General features: G+C 40.4%; 1 protein-coding gene across 3 annotated transcripts in view; it reads left to right on the top strand.

The window, feature by feature from the left end:
• Positions 1 to 9,211: 9,211 nt before the first annotated feature.
• The window catches only part of MAP3K7CL (MAP3K7 C-terminal like), a 36,722-nt gene continuing 30,316 nt past the window's right edge, over positions 9,212 to 15,617 (top strand). For 2 of the 3 annotated variants that reach the window (XM_008701797.2, XM_008701795.2), the window contains exons 1-3: positions 9,212 to 9,426; positions 9,933 to 9,986; positions 11,478 to 11,586. In XM_008701797.2, the coding sequence (XP_008700019.1) occupies positions 9,951 to 9,986; positions 11,478 to 11,586 (145 nt within the window). In that variant the 5' untranslated portion in view covers positions 9,212 to 9,426; positions 9,933 to 9,950. The remainder of the gene's footprint in view (positions 9,427 to 9,932; positions 9,987 to 11,477; positions 11,587 to 15,617) is intronic. The other variant, XM_008701798.2, reaches the window with a different exon arrangement.

Genomic DNA, 15,617 nt, shown 5'->3' with positions numbered 1-15,617 from the left:
GGCTAGCAGTAGACAAAATTAGAGATAGTGGCAGAGTAAGCATATCTCTTAACTTCTCTCCTGATATCCCTGGTTTCTGTGGGTGACTTCTCCGCTAGACACTTGGATCCCAGATTCGACTGAGTTCCAGAAATATTTATTGAGCTTCTGCTATGGACCAGGCACCGTGCATGTGTCTTTGCGCTAGCAGTTTCATCGGGGAAGGGGGCCAATGTGTAAAGAGATGGAAACAACACGAGGTGCTGCTGAGTGCTTTGGCGTGCAATTGCACAAGGGCTTTGGGAGCCGTGAGCTTGAACGGCTGCACAGAGGAGGTGACAGCAGAGATGGCCTTGATCTGCAAGGGCACAAAGTAGGCACCAAGGCTGTCGTGTTTGAAGGCACTGAGGGCTCAGTGTGACCCCCTTGTAGGGAGAGTGGGCCATGAGCTGAGACCAGAGGAGAAGAGGCCAAAGTGAGAAGGGCTTTGAATGATGAATATTATCTTCTAGGCAAGACTCAGCCCACAGATGGAACCTTGCACATCTTAACTTTTATCGAAGTTTGGCACACTCATACACCGAAGAGCCAAGAAGTTCCGCAAGGTTGGTTGAAAAATCCCAACAGTGCTCAGCCCTCCTTCGCACCCTCTCCATTCCAGAGGTAACCACTTTCTAGAATGATGTTGGTCTTTACCTCCCACTCCTGCCTGATGTGTTTGCTTTACAATTTCTTTCTTTTTTTGGTCTGCACTGTTATCTGCCGGCTTCCCACCACGGAGGACGAGGGTTTGGCTCTTTCTCCCTGCCCCCTGCTGCCATCGCACACACAGGCACCCTTCCTACACCACCTCTTTTCAACAGTGCGATTTTAGTTAGATCAATATTCGGTATTTACATTATTAAGGTCGTGTAAATGCTATTCACAGCTGAGGCAAATAGTCGACTACAGTTCCTTCTACTTCGCTACAGACGGCCCCTCGAGTTCATCTTGTTTGTTTGCCTTTTCAGTTCATGTATTGTCACTAATTCAACTCTAAATGTCTTTGCCTTTCTGCCAACGGCATAAATCTCTTCTCATATGGTACCAATAAAGTCTAACCATTTCCTATTCCTAAGGAGCCATTCCTGTGGTCTTTGGACCAGGCTCTGTGCGGACTGGAGATGAGCTGCCCCCTGCTCCTGGCCCATAGGGTCATTCTAATCTTCTTTCCTGTCATCCTGAAAGTATTTTACCCTCTCCTGTGTCTCCTTGTGTCCCAGGCCTCCTCTTTCCTGAGAAAAGTGCACTGGATATAAATTATTTTTTTTAAGATCTTGATCCTCCATCTTGATTGATAGTTTGCTCAGACATACAATTCTAGGTTAGAAATAATTTTTTTCTTTAGAATATCCAAGACTAGTGGGGGCACCTGGGTGGCTCAGCCGTTAAGCGTCTGCCTTTAGCTCAGGTCATGATCCCAGGGTCCTGGGATCGAGCCCCGCATCGGGCTCCCTGCTCAGCAGGAAGCCTGCTTCTCCCTCTCACGCTCCCCTTGCTTGTGTTCCCTCTCTCGCTGTCTCTGTCTGTCAAATAAATAAATAAAATCTTAAAAAAAAAAAAAGAATATTCAAGACTAGCTCCATTTCCTTGTGGTTTCCAGTGTCTTGATTGAGAGCCCCCAAAACATTTCCAACTACTGATTCTTTTATTTTTTTGCTCCTGTTACTAAGATTATAATCTATTTTGATTCTCAACTTTCCTTGCTAAAGTTTGATTCAAGCGTCCCCAGGCTAGTCATTACTTCTTAGTACCCTTCCACCTGCTTTCCAGCTTGCAAAACTTTGTTCCTATTATGTCTTTTCCTATTTTCCCTATCCTTGTGCATTTATGCCTAAAAGCAAAAAAACAAAAAACAAAAACAAAAACACAAAAAAACAAAAAAAAAAACCCCCAAAACCAAAAAAACAATAAAAACAAAAAACCAATTACAACCACAAAATTTTACTATCATTTTAGTAGGGCTTTAGAAATAGAAAATGTTTAAGCTGCCATCTTTGCCTGTAAGTCTCTTTAGAAATGGAGGCGTGGATCTTGGTTAGCAGTGCTCGAAGCTCATGGAATGTTGTTGGGGAAGAAGTTAGAAAATCATTCATGCCCTCTAGGGCACACTAAGATCACGAGATGACCAATGGCTCTGCACTCACAGTTGTTTGCACTCACAGTTGGAGGCTTTCAAAGTAAAGACATACACCAAGAGGACAGACAACCACAATAATTAATGGACCATACAGCTCAGTATCTGGGATTTTTTGTAATAGTTCAATGAGTTTCTTTAATAATTTCAGTAACGATGTGACTTTAAAACTAAAGCTCATTGGAGAAATGTCAGAAAAGTGTTCAGGATATGTCTGTTTAGGAATTCCAATTTTAATAGGTTGTGTTCATGGGTTAATACGGTACAAAAGAAGCAGTCGTGGTTAGCAAAAAGGAGACCACATCTGCAGACACCAGGTGCTGAGCACTTTCTGGATCACGTGTGCTTGTGTTAAGGGTGAGGATGTCATGGGCACCAATCAAGCATGAATTTCAAAGTACGTCTCAGAGGAAAAGTCCCATAAGCCTGCAGTCATCATGCTTGTAGCAGAGTGCATGGAGGAACCGTAATGAATCATACCCTACAAAATGAGTACTATATTCAAGTGGCATGTACTTGCTTATTTTCAGGGAAGCATTCTGTCATGTTAAATTAATGGGGGTAAATGGTGTTTTAATTTTGCTTTATTTGTATTTAATTTGTAAACATGTTTTTATAAGTGCTTTATCAATTTGGTTTCAATAGGAGTTTCATGAGAAGCTTACACATAGTTTTATGCATGTGCTTACTTAAGTAATATTATTATAAAAATTATCTAAGTCAATATTGGAGAATACTTTTGCTTTTAAAAGAATAGTATTCACTGCCTATGAAGTATTCCTGCCACCACCCCCCCCCCCACCAAAATAAATCAAACCTGAATCTGATCAAGTTTCTGGATCCAACTATTAATTTACAGGGAGTCTAGAGGGAACTTCTATGGTTTTCTAAAATAAATAAATTACCAAAAAATGAATTGTAGATTTAAAAAATATAAAAACAATAGCAACCAATCATATATTTGGGCCTTGTCTGGGTCTCGATTAAAAATAAAAAATGAACTGAAAAAATAATTTAAGACGTTTGTGAGAAAACTGGAGATCTGAGCGCTATCTGGATGTTGATGATTTGGGCAATTGTGGGGGCTCTTATTCTGGTACACTAGCACTATTCGGATGTGTTAAAGAAGGGAGTATTCTTGCCCTTTGGGATACACACTGGGTTATTTATAGGTGAGAAGAAATTCATGTTTTCCTTAGGATAATATTAAAATGATAAAATAAATCTATCTGTACTGTAGTAACAAGTTCTAAAACTTGGTTTTGTTAGTTCTTGGGAAAGTTTATATTCTTGGGAAAGATGCAAATACTGAAATATAAGATAAATATAATTTCCATAGTCAAGAATATTAAAGAAAATGTCATTCTTCTCCATGAGCCTGATGTCTAAGTTATCACAGAAATAGGGACATGTAAGTCAAATCTAGTCAACTATAAATGATAAATGTAGAGTATAAAACCATTAAAATTCTATATAAATGAGGTTAAACAGGCTTCACACACACACGCACACACACACACACACACACGCACACACACACACTCACACACATTATATTTCAGTTTGGGAAGCCCTGAGCTATCCTATGCTTGCTTGTTGGGCTAATTCTATATATGAAGGGTCTTAAAACTATAGACCTTAGGAAAAATCTGCCCCACTACCTGTTTTGGTATAGCTCATGAGCTAAGAGTGGATTTTATATTTTTAAATAGTTGACAAATATCAAAGGGGTACAAATTTCCAGTTTTAAAATAAAGAAGTCCGGGGGATGTCATGTACAGCACGGTGACTCTAGTTAACAATACTGTACTGTATATTTGAAAGTTGCTAAGAGAGTAGATCTTAAAAGAATCAGTAACTATGCATGGTGAGAATGTTAACTGGATTTATTGTAGTGATCACTTCGCAATATATACAAATATTGAACCATTATGCTGTACACCTGAAACTAATATAGTGTTATATGTCAATTACATCTCAAAGAAAGCTTAAGAAATACCAAAAGAAGAATAGTATTTGGTGCCATTTGGAATTTGTATGAAATACTAAGTTCATTGTCTATAAGTACACTTTTACCAGAACACAGCTGTACTCCTTTATTTACTGTTTGGTAAATAAAGTTTTACTGGAGCCCACCCACCCATTTACATGTTGTCTATTGCTGCATTTGACAACAGAAATGCAGAGGTGAGTCATTGCAACAGAGATGGTATGGCCTGCAAAACCTAAAATATTTACCCCTTGGCCCTTTACAGAAAAAGTACGTCAACCCCCGCTCTAGGTGACAAAACTGAGGCTGGGCGTGTCAAGAGTCTAGTGTAAAATTGCACAGAATCACAATTCGAATCTAGGCCTTCTAACTCTAGATACCCTTTGGGTATGGTTTTCCCTATGTTTTTGCCCCTGTAAATAAGAATTTTTACTTACACAGTGCTTATTGTCTTCCTGGCATTGTTGATCTTTCAATAATCAAGCCTATGACATATATACCATACTTGGGGAAACTGAGGCACCAATCAGTTAAGTAACTTTACTGAAGTCCCATACCCAGCAAGAGACAGAGCCAGGCTGGGGACCCAGACAGCCTGGCTCTTAAATGCTATACACTGTTCTGTCTCTTGCAATGAGGGAGCCACGAGGCCCCGGAAGGACCCGTTGAGTGGTTTAATGGTTCTCATCTATTCACCCCTGTCTTGAACTTTGTGATATAAAGTTGATCATTCTGCTATCTTAAACCTGAATTCTCCCCCGCACAAAAATACAGTTGACCTTTGAACAACACAAGTTTGAACAGTGCAAGTCCACTCAGATGCAGATGTTTTTCTGATACAGTACAGTACTGTAAATGTATGTCCTCTTCCTTATGATTTTCTTAACATTCTCTTTTCCCTAGTTTACTTCATTGTAAGAATAGAGCATATAATACATAAAACGTACAAAATACGTGTCACACGACTGTTTATGTTAACAGTAGGGCTTCTGGGCAATGGTAGGCTATCAGTAGTTAAATTTTTGGGGAATCAAAAACTACATGTGGATGGTTGACTGTCAGTGGGGGTGTTGGCGCCCCTAAACCCCATTGTAGTTCAAGGGTTGGTTATTTCATGGCAGTGAAATAATCAGTCTTCTCTTAGAACCATGGGTCAGGAATGTCTTATAAACCATTCCTTAAACACCATGCATAAGCATTAGTATTTCTTACTTAAATTTACAAAACCCTGAGCTAATGAGTCAGTGCCATGGCAGAGCCTGGGGATAGGTTTTTTTTTAAAAAAAATAATTAATTAATTTTTTTATTATGATATGTTGGTCACCCTACAGTACATCATTAGTTTTTGATGTAGTGTTCCATGATTCATTGCGTATAACACCCAGTGTTCCAAGCAATACGTGCCCTCCTTTAATACCCTTCACTGGCTAGCCCATCCCCTGACTCCCCTCCCCTTTAAAAACCCTCAGTCTGAATAGGTATTTTTAAAAGGCATGAGCCCAGTAATGAGGGAAGTTTGGGAAACACTAACCTGGCACATACTAAATCTTCCTCTAATGAGGGGCACCTGGCTGGCTCAGTTGGAAGAGCACGCGACCCTTGATCTCAGGATTGTGAGTTCGAGTCCCATGTTGGGTGTGAAGATTACTATAAATAAATAAGTAAATAAATCTTCCTCAAATGCTTATTGAATTGTAAGCAGACATTCAGACCACATTAAATGCAAGGATGACCTGTTCCCATGAGACTCTGTGCATATTACAGGCCACAGTTCAGAAGCAAGTCTGGATTCATTATTTGAAAAGCTCCTTGAATACTATTAAAACTAACTTTTCGCCTAACAACGAAATACATTTATTGCTGAGAAGAAGAAAATAAAAATTATATATATGGCTTTTACCCAGAGACATACCGTAAATCTGTTACTATTTTGATGTATACTCGCAATCCTTTTTTGATTGAATTGTACAATTCTATTGAATTCTTAAAATACCATGTAGTTATTTTGGGTTACAGTTGTGGGAAGGGATTTCACTTGGGTTTCAGATTTGTTACTCTCTTGGAAGTGTTTAGATAAAGAGCCAAGAAATACACTGTTGCTCCTATGGGAACAGAAGAGCTAGTGAATGTTAATTACTCTTTAAAACCTTGAATTTATATGATGAGACTTGGACAGAGCACATTTAGATTATTTGGATGTATTCTTTTTGTTCCTTTCTGGTTGCTGTCAAATTATCGCTTTAATGACATCTTTCTCTTTATAGCTCTTTGCCAACTGGGCATTTACCACATCACTGCTGATGTCGTCTTTGATGTTATGAGGATAGGGCCATTGACACTGAAGCCCACAAATTAGGTGGTCCCCAGGATTGCTTTAATTGAGACTGGGGAATTCTCTGCCTAAAGATCTATGCTGCACTTGTCCGGTGCTTCTGACAATATCATAAAGGATGATAGTTCTATTGTATTTAATGTGTAACTTTCCCTTTCTATCTCTGGGTGGTTCCCCCAGAGTTTCGGTGATCAGGGCAGAGGAGGGAGGTGTTACCTCATTCTGGGTCTTTCCGTTCTGAAGGGTCAGCTTCACTGGGAAACAGATGCTTCCAATTGCTGATTCTCTTGGCAATGTTGATGTCACTGTCAGCGTTTCTCAAGGTGCACTGAAGGGTTGATTTGGAAGCCAGTGCAGATGTGGTATCCACTTTGCCATCAGTACAGATAAGACACACAACTTTGATTTCCTTGGGGGGGGTCATGATAAATATGGCTGGTGTCAGATGAACCTGGATGCCAGACCACTGAAGCAGAGCACTCCTCCAAGCCAAAGCTTAAGAGTCAGGCATCGTTAATGAAACAATTCAGTTGGATATTTCATACAGAGTGCATCCTGGTATAGTGGAAATAGCATGAACCCCAAATTAGAAAACCTGGATCCTATCTAGGTTCTTTGTTCCATACTGATCATTTATCCTTAAGCCTGTGACTTATATTGTCCGAGTCTCAGTTTGCTCATCTGTCAGATAAGGGATGACAATATTGACCATGATTATGTTATAGGATTACAGGGAAGATGAAGATGAGATAGTGGATAAGACTCTTTTGATAAATTATAATGCTTTATGTAAGGTGATATTATTAACCATAAAATAACAACAGTGATAATGATTCCTGAAAAGATTTGCAGTTAGAAACGCAAATAGGTTTATATGTGAATGCTCTAATTCTCTGAATCTGTGCAGCTTATTGCTGTGGATATCATAACAAATTAGCCTTTTTTTTTTTTTTAAGTAGGCTTCATGCCCATCATGGAGCCCAATGCAGGGCTTCACAACCCTGAGGTCAAGACCTGAGCTGAGATCAACTGACTGAGCCACCCAGGTGCCCCAACAAATTAGCCTTTTATTCATTAGATCAAGACAACCTGGTGAGTCTTTTTACTTGTTTATTAAACTTTTTTTGGGAGCAGTTTTAGGTTTACAGAAAAGAATGAATGAAAAGCAGGTTTCCCTATGCCTCCCAATGCTACTTCCCACTTATTTTCTCCTAATATTCACATCTGGCATTTGTGTGGTACGTTTGTTAAAATCGATGAGCCGTTATAATAGATACACTATTATTAACTAAAGTCCACTGTTTGGGGTAGGGTTCACTCTTGGTGTTGTACATTTGGTGGGTTTTGGCATTTCACCATTAGAGTATCATCCAGAATAGTCCCTCTGCCCTAAAAGTCCCACCTGTTTAATCGTCTCTGCCTGTCCCCTGAACCTCTGGCAACTACTGATCTTTTTACTGTTTTCTTAATTCTGCCCTTTCCCAATGTTGCCCAGTTGGAATCATGCAGTCTATGGCCTTTTCACATTGGCTTCTTTCACTTAATAACATACACTCAAGTTTCCTCCATGTCTTTTTGTGGCTTGAGCGTCTCGTTTCATCACTGAATAATATTCCATTATCTTGATGTACCACAGTTGGCTTATCCAGACGTCTTGTTTGCCTTCGGGCTTTGGGTTTTATGAATAAAGTGGCTATAGATACGGGGTGTAGGTATTCATGTGGACAGTAGTTTTGAACTCCTTTGGGTAGATACCAAGGAGTGGGACTGCGGGATCATAGGTTAAGAGTTCGCTTAGTTTTGAGAAACTACCAAATCGTCTTCCGAGGTGGCTGTGCCATCACACATCCTCGTCAGTACTGCGTGCTGTCGGTGTTTTGGTTTTGACCCTTTTCATATGTGTGTATTGGCCACTCGTTTTAATTTAAAATTCTCTAATAACCTGTGGGGTTCAGCAGCTTTTTATATGTTTATTTGCCATCGTACATCTTTGGTGAGGTGCCTGTTCAGATCTTTGGCTCATTTTTGAAATTGGGTTGTTTGCTTTCCTACTGTTTAAAGTGTTCTTTTTATATTTCGGAGACTAGCTCTTTATCTGGTTACTTAGCTTGCAAAGACTCCCCTTCCCATCTACGGCTTGTCTTTGCGTTCTCTTAATCCTTGTTTATCTTTAATTATTTAACCTCCACATCTTCCTCCACCTCAAAGTACTACTGACCTACAGGTTTTTGGTATTAAAGAGGACGAACAAGTCGAATGCTCCATTCCTTTTCACCACTGACTGGCTTTGCAGTTGGGTGCGTTCGTAGATGGGATCAAGTCATCAAGCCCATCAGCGGCTCCATCTCAAACCTCATGTTCTTAACCGGGATCCTTGCTGCTATCAACTGAGAGTCAGCCTGCGGTCTGTCCGAGTTGGCCGGGTCTTGCTGAGCTGATTGGAGCTGCCGGCATTTTTGCTGACTGGAGTCATGCTATCTTTGCCAGTTTGCTGGAATAGACACAGACACTGATTGGGTCACGCTGAAGACATTCCTGTCTTGTGAAGCAAGTCTGTTTGTATTTTAGGTTTGCCAGGACTAATGAATTAAAACATTTGGACTCTCCACGACTTGCTGTTTATCAATGCCTCTGACAGGAGGAGGGTTTTCTTTTGCACTTGCTTTTTCTAGAAGCATGACAACATCCTGGCGGGTGGAGAGGCAAGGAAAGGAGAGAGGGGTTGTGGAGGGAAGCGGAACAGGGAGGCCCGTGGGACGCGGGGGTCTGGGGGAGAGCAGGTAGCAGGGAGCTGCCCTGACAGCTGTCATTGCTCCTCAGACTGTCACTGGCTGCTATGCGGCAGGTGCAGCCTGCTCTCCTCCTAGGTCTTCACTCCACAGAGGCAACGACTGGCCAAGGCAGTGGCTGGCCCTGGATTACACAAGTGCAGACACTCAACTAAGTGAGGTAAGGCGACAGGTGTGAAAACCGAACTAAACGCTCGGGGCACCAGCAACTTAACGGCAGCTCTGTTACAGCCGAGAGGAGGAATCAGTGGTCCATTTCCCCAGGCGGTGTGATGAAAAGGCAAGTTGGTTTAGGGGCTCTCCTGGCCGACACTGTGTGGAGCTCAAAATCCACCCCACTTGGCTGCTGTCATCTTTTCCGAGACAGATGTTCTCGGTGGTGCGGAGGGGAGGGGCTCTAATGAGCTGTGTTTATCAATTTCATTTCCCCGGGCTGGAAACCTTGAGGCAAATTTCCACCTCTTGCGCTTTACTTCTTGGTGCAGGAAAGCATTGGGAGATTAAGCCAAGAGAGGAGCGCTTTTCATCCTTAGATGTTAGGATAAAATGGGTTGGTGATGGGACAGTGCGTAACAATGAGAATTTTTCTCTTAGCTACAACTTTAAGGGGTTTTTAAAAAAATTGTTTGTTTTGTTAAATTTGAGACAGTCTGTTCTATTCCCTAGGAACAGGTGGCTAACAAGATGGTTGATTCTAAGCAGAGGAGACTACACAGAAATGTATGTCAGAGCTAAGATAAAACAAACCCTGAGTCAAGTAACAGCACTTTTATATTACCCTTTTCTTAAGTTGAATGTTTCATGTTATTACTTTTTTTCTAACTTAGAAGGACATGACTCGGAGTGCTTTATGGTTCATTGCTATTTGTGGTTTTAAATGAATGGGCCAAATATGATTCTAATTGGGTGAATAAACAGCTGCTGGGTTTTCTCCAAAGCTATACTAGGTGTTTAATATAAGCTTGTTCTCTTTCCATGTACCAATTGGATGATTCCATATGTATGTATGTCTAAATATACGTGTGTGTGTGTGTGTGTGTATGCATTCGAGTTTGCTCTATAAATAAGTGTAAAAACAAAATTCAGTGTTCTAGACACTATTTTTAGATACAAAGAAGTTATGGGAAAGAGTCGGAAACCTTGCTCTGAGAAAACGTCCTTCTAAACAGTTCCCAGAAACTTGCTGAGGATGCTTGAAGAGATGATTTATATTTTGCCATTTTTAGAGATGTTTTCCTAAAAATATCACTCAGAGCTTTTGGTTTACTGTCTACATGAGAGGGAAAGTAGAGAGTTTAGGGATGCATGATTAAAAATAGAAAAGTTGCACGTATGTATTTAAATAATGAAGATATCATGTATTTATAACAATATCTTTTCCTTAGTCCCATTGAACAAAAATTATCAAATATCTTGGTTAAAATGTATTTGGGCTAAATTCTATTATAACAAGGAAATATGCATGTATTTTTGCCCATCCCAACTCATCTGTAGGATGTTTTTCCATTCATTCGCTCTTAGTTTATTAATTATATGGTACAGATACATTAGAACGTCAATAGGATGTTTTTAAGTTCTGTCTTTTGCTTGTATCATACATTGTTAAGATGTACGACCTGATAAATGTTTGATAGATTTACAAGTAGTTAATTAGATATTTAATGCACATGATATTCGTAATATAACTGTGGGATATTTTACAATAGTCTTTGGTATTCTTGAAGTGGTCCCTGATACTCATTCTTTATCGCTTATTCTTTATCATTCAATAATTCAGATCAATAATTCAGGTCCAATTTTGGCTTTTGAGAGTGACAAGTTAATTTAATACGAAGCTGTCCGATGTCCCATTAGGACATCTTTATCTGCCTCAATTAAAAATAAAACACTATATAAGACCTTGAAGGGCCAGGGTTGGACCGGTCAGTATGCAGGGATACTAAAAAAGGGAAGTGGGTGGAGATTTTGCTCCATCTTGTATATTTTATTTTGGATATATATTTCCAAAACAAGTTTTTTTTTATAAGCCAGAAAAAGAATTTTAAATGGGGCAGGTGAATACTTTCCATGTAGGGAAAGAAAGCTAGGAACTGGGAGTATCTTCAAAATAAGAAAGTAATGGTTGATAACTTTCCCTCCAATTTCCAAGATCCTCTGAGTATTTGAGGGATGACTTGGGTAAGTGACAGTGGCTCTCTCTTGTCCTTGCAGCTGGAAGACCCAGGGGAAGACCAAGGCTCAGGTGCCCACATGATCAGCACAGCCAGGGTACCTGCGGATAAGCCAGTACGCATTGCCTTCAGCCTTGATAATGCCTCAGGTATGCTCTGCACCCGGGGAGAGGGCCACCTCCCTGCCCATCACTGCTTTACCGTCATGTTTTCCTGCTCCACACAGGCTGTTTAAAAATGCATGCCTGGCATGACCTAATGATGGGGCGTGTGATTTTTCATCAAGCATTGCTGGAGGGTAGCTTCCAGAATTGCCTCTGGTGATGCTTCCCCCACCTCCCATCCTCTGGTTGTCTTAGCACATTTCTCCTTCCTTTTTACTTTCCCCATTTAACTTTCTTTTATTATAAAATTCCTGGAGCTGTAACAATTTCTAACGATTCCAATGTATGTCATCATTGAAACTGTGTGAGGAGACGTTTATTAAAGTGCTGGCAGTTGGTTAGGTGATGTAAAAATATCACTGTCCCGGTTCCAGCAGCATTTCCTGGAGCCTGAGTTCCAAATGCTGGTTTCTCACTGGTGCTCCCACACTTCCGGCTGCACAGTGTTCAGCCAGAGTGATGAACAGGACAGGTGAGGCAGACCCTCTTGAAATAGTAAGGTCTGAGGTGAGGCTGCCATACTTAGAGCCCTTTGTCATGACTCCCTTCAGTGACCTCTTAACACACATATTGAATTACACCACCTATCATGGGGACCTCAGGTGGTGTGAGGTCACAGACGTGAGGGAGGGAATGCTTGGGTCTCTTTCACTGGCATCAGCCTTGGCTCTCAGTCTGTCATCTGTTAAAATCCGTAATCACACGCTCAAACAACATTACCGTTTCAACCTTGAGTCTTTTGAGGGCTAATTCTGTGTGCCTATCTATCAATCAGTCAGTCATCTATTTTTCTTCCTACTCTGCCCATGTAGAGCTAATGTTTTAAGAAGTAATAATTGAAAAGAAGCAAGTTTATCCCTAAAATAATGCAAAGCAAGGATCTGGGCTCTGTGAAGATTGACATTACACAGCCAGTTCCGGCTTTACTCTACCAAGTGATTATGGTGGTGGCACATCTGTGCCCGTTTTCTTGGACTGTGTAGCCCCCAGTGGAGGATTGTTCTAGAGTAAGAAGAGGTGAAGTCTTGCCTTTTCATCATCTGCTCTTTCAACTCTCTTCCCATGGCCTGCTGTTATCCTGTATGTCCACTCAGGGGTTGCCTTGAAACACCATGGGGAAGGGAAATCCTCCCAAAAGGCAAACCAATCTATCCCAACAAAGAAATGACAACTAACATTAATTGCATTTCTCTTTTGTATTAGGCATTCATATGTATTATTTCAAATCTTTAATCATGCAATGTAGGGGCGCCTGGCTGGCTCAGTTGGTAGAGCATGCAACTCTCGATCTTGGGGTCATGAGTTGGAGTCCCACGTTGGGTGTAAAGATTACTTAAATAAGTAAGTAAATATTAAAAGAAACAACAAGGCAGTGCAGACATTGGTATTGCCAATATGAAGACACAGAGCTTGAGGTCCAGAGACTGCGCTGTTAGTAGGTAACAGAGTTATGATTTAAATGCAGGTTTCTAGACTGATGAATCTGAACTCTATTAGTCTATATCACTATTCTAAAAAGAAAAAGGAAAGCCCCTCCCGCTCTTATGAATTTCATAAATGTAAGATTTTGAGGAATAGTTCACACTTGAATGGCTAGATTTCAAGACGGATACATGTAAGCCTCTAAATCTAAGGAGAAAGAAGTATAATTTACTACCTGTGATCATGTCCCACTTGAGCAGAACAAGTCTTGTTATGATCAGCAGTCTTACAATTTCAGTATATAAAGCTTATTTATTCCAAGCAATATTATTATAATTTTGGATGAGACAAATAAATGTACTGTTTCCTTTCTTTCTTCAATTAATTAATTAAGATTGTATTTATTTTTGTGAGAGAGAGAGAAGGAGGAAACTTGCATGAGCAGGGGGGAGGGGCAGAAGGAGAAGCAGACTCCCCACTGACCAGGGAGCCCGATGCAGGATTCCATCCAAGGACCCTGGGATCATGACCTGAGCCAAAGACGCTTAACCATCTGAGCCACCCAGCAACCCTCCTCGTCTTTATTTTAACAGAATTTAATTTATATACAAAGAAGAGCCATGGAGAGGTGGATCTTGATCTTTGGACTGCATAAGTAGATTCTTCCTTGAAATACAAGATATGCAACTTGTCATCAATTTGCCACCATCCTTTGAATGATATCGGCCCCTGACTAGGAGCTCTTGTATGTTTTTTTAATCAGTCAATTTAGATTGATTCATTCTAGTCTTTCAAATATCCCAAGAATGTCCACTTTTGAAATTCATGTTTTTTAATACGATGGCTTCAAAAAGGGGTTGTCATTTATTTCAAGTAATTCCTACTCTCTAGTTCCACAAAAAGATGCTTGGGAAGATTTATAAAGAAACTGCTAAAATTAAAAAAAATTTTTTCCTATGATCTATGTGTCCTCATAGCTCTACAAAGGCATCTAACTAGAGAATCCAAGGCAGGAGTGGGTTTCTGTGTTTCTCAACCTTTCTTAAAATAATGACCTGAGAGCACTCACCAAAAATACACTTTCCAAGGCCCTACTCCTGTGTATTCTGGGGCAGCAGGGACAGATGGAGGCCCCACAATCTGTATTTCTGCATGCATACGAAGTTGTGAGTGTGCAGAAAGATGCTTTGCAGATATTTGGAGACACTCCCTCTGAATTCTTGAGTAAGGAGCCTGTGGAGTGTCACACTGAGCAACACTTGCCATCACGCACACTGTGCATGCCTTTTGAATTCCAGTGCATTCTAGACCACACATTTAGGGGGAAAACAAAGGCAAACATCCTAGATTTCCATAGCAAACAGGGCAACTAAGATGGAATTTTGGGAAGTAATTCCATATTTATGGACTTATTGTTGAGAGGTAAGCAGAGTCCATGAGAAAAGAGACATCATTGCCTGTTATTAGCGTTTTTTTTTTTTTTTGCATATTTTTCTGAGATGATTTGGTGTAGAGGTCACGGACATAGGGCTTTAGAGTCCTCAAGACGTGGTTTCTAGACCCATCTTCATCACTATTTGTGTTATCTTGGGTAAGTCACTCAATTTTGCTGAACTTCAGTTTCCCACAAGATGTAAATAGTGATAATTCACACAGTGGTGGTAAGAGTTAAATAAGACTATACAGGTAAAGCATTTAGCATAGTGCTTGACACAAATTAAGGACTTGACTGGTCCTTGTACTTACGATAATTGATTCTGGCATATTAAGGAAAACATAAACATCTTAAGCAGTTTTATGTCCCACCTACATCTCCCACATCTACTTAATGTCAAGAGAGAGTTTACAGTATAACTGGCCTGAGATTATTTAGAGACTGGTTATGCAATTGACAGATTTTGGGTATCCCTGCCTCTCCTCTTACTAATTAGCTGAACTTAGTTTCTATGCTTTAGCACTCTACCAAAGGTGGGTGAGATGTGCAAACGTGAAGTATGGCACGATCCCTCCTATGGGTTTCATGAGAGAGTTGGGGGAAAATTCTGTGTCACCCAGAGCAGATGGGAACAGCTTCCTGGGAGATGGGATGATCAGCTTGCTCTTGAAGACGGGTTGGGTATTGAAAGGCAGTGTAACAAAGGTGTCATCTCTGGGTACCAGGCACAAAAATGGGGGCTATACAATTTTTAACAATTCTTCCTTTTCCTTCCAAACAGAAAGACTGAGCAAAACCTAAGAGGAAGAGCATGATATATTCATGAAATAGTAAAATTCTTGTTAACTGGAGCAGAGGTCTTGAAGGGTGGAAGAGTGGCATATCATTTAATGAGCTCTGCTTTGGGCTCTACCTTGACTCTCTGTGTACATAGCAATGGACTAGCATTAACAATATAATCTTAAAAGTTTAACAACCGAGTTTGGATTTGATCACAATCAAGTGTCAAAAGTTCTTGAACAAGGGAGTGATAGGATGAAAATGGTAAATGTTCGATTGGTAGAATAGCCTGGAATGTGTAGAGATGAGAGAGTGGAAGAGGCTTTTTGTAACGGCACAGAGACAACATACTGAGTACCTGGATCAGACGACAGGATGG

This window comes from Ursus maritimus, unplaced genomic scaffold (genome assembly GCF_017311325.1).
Source record: "Ursus maritimus isolate PB19 unplaced genomic scaffold, ASM1731132v1 scaffold_4, whole genome shotgun sequence".
Taxonomy (NCBI): Eukaryota; Metazoa; Chordata; class Mammalia; order Carnivora; family Ursidae; genus Ursus; species Ursus maritimus.
The sequence above is the reverse complement of the archived record's forward strand: the minus strand, read 5'-3'. Positions and strand labels throughout refer to the sequence as shown.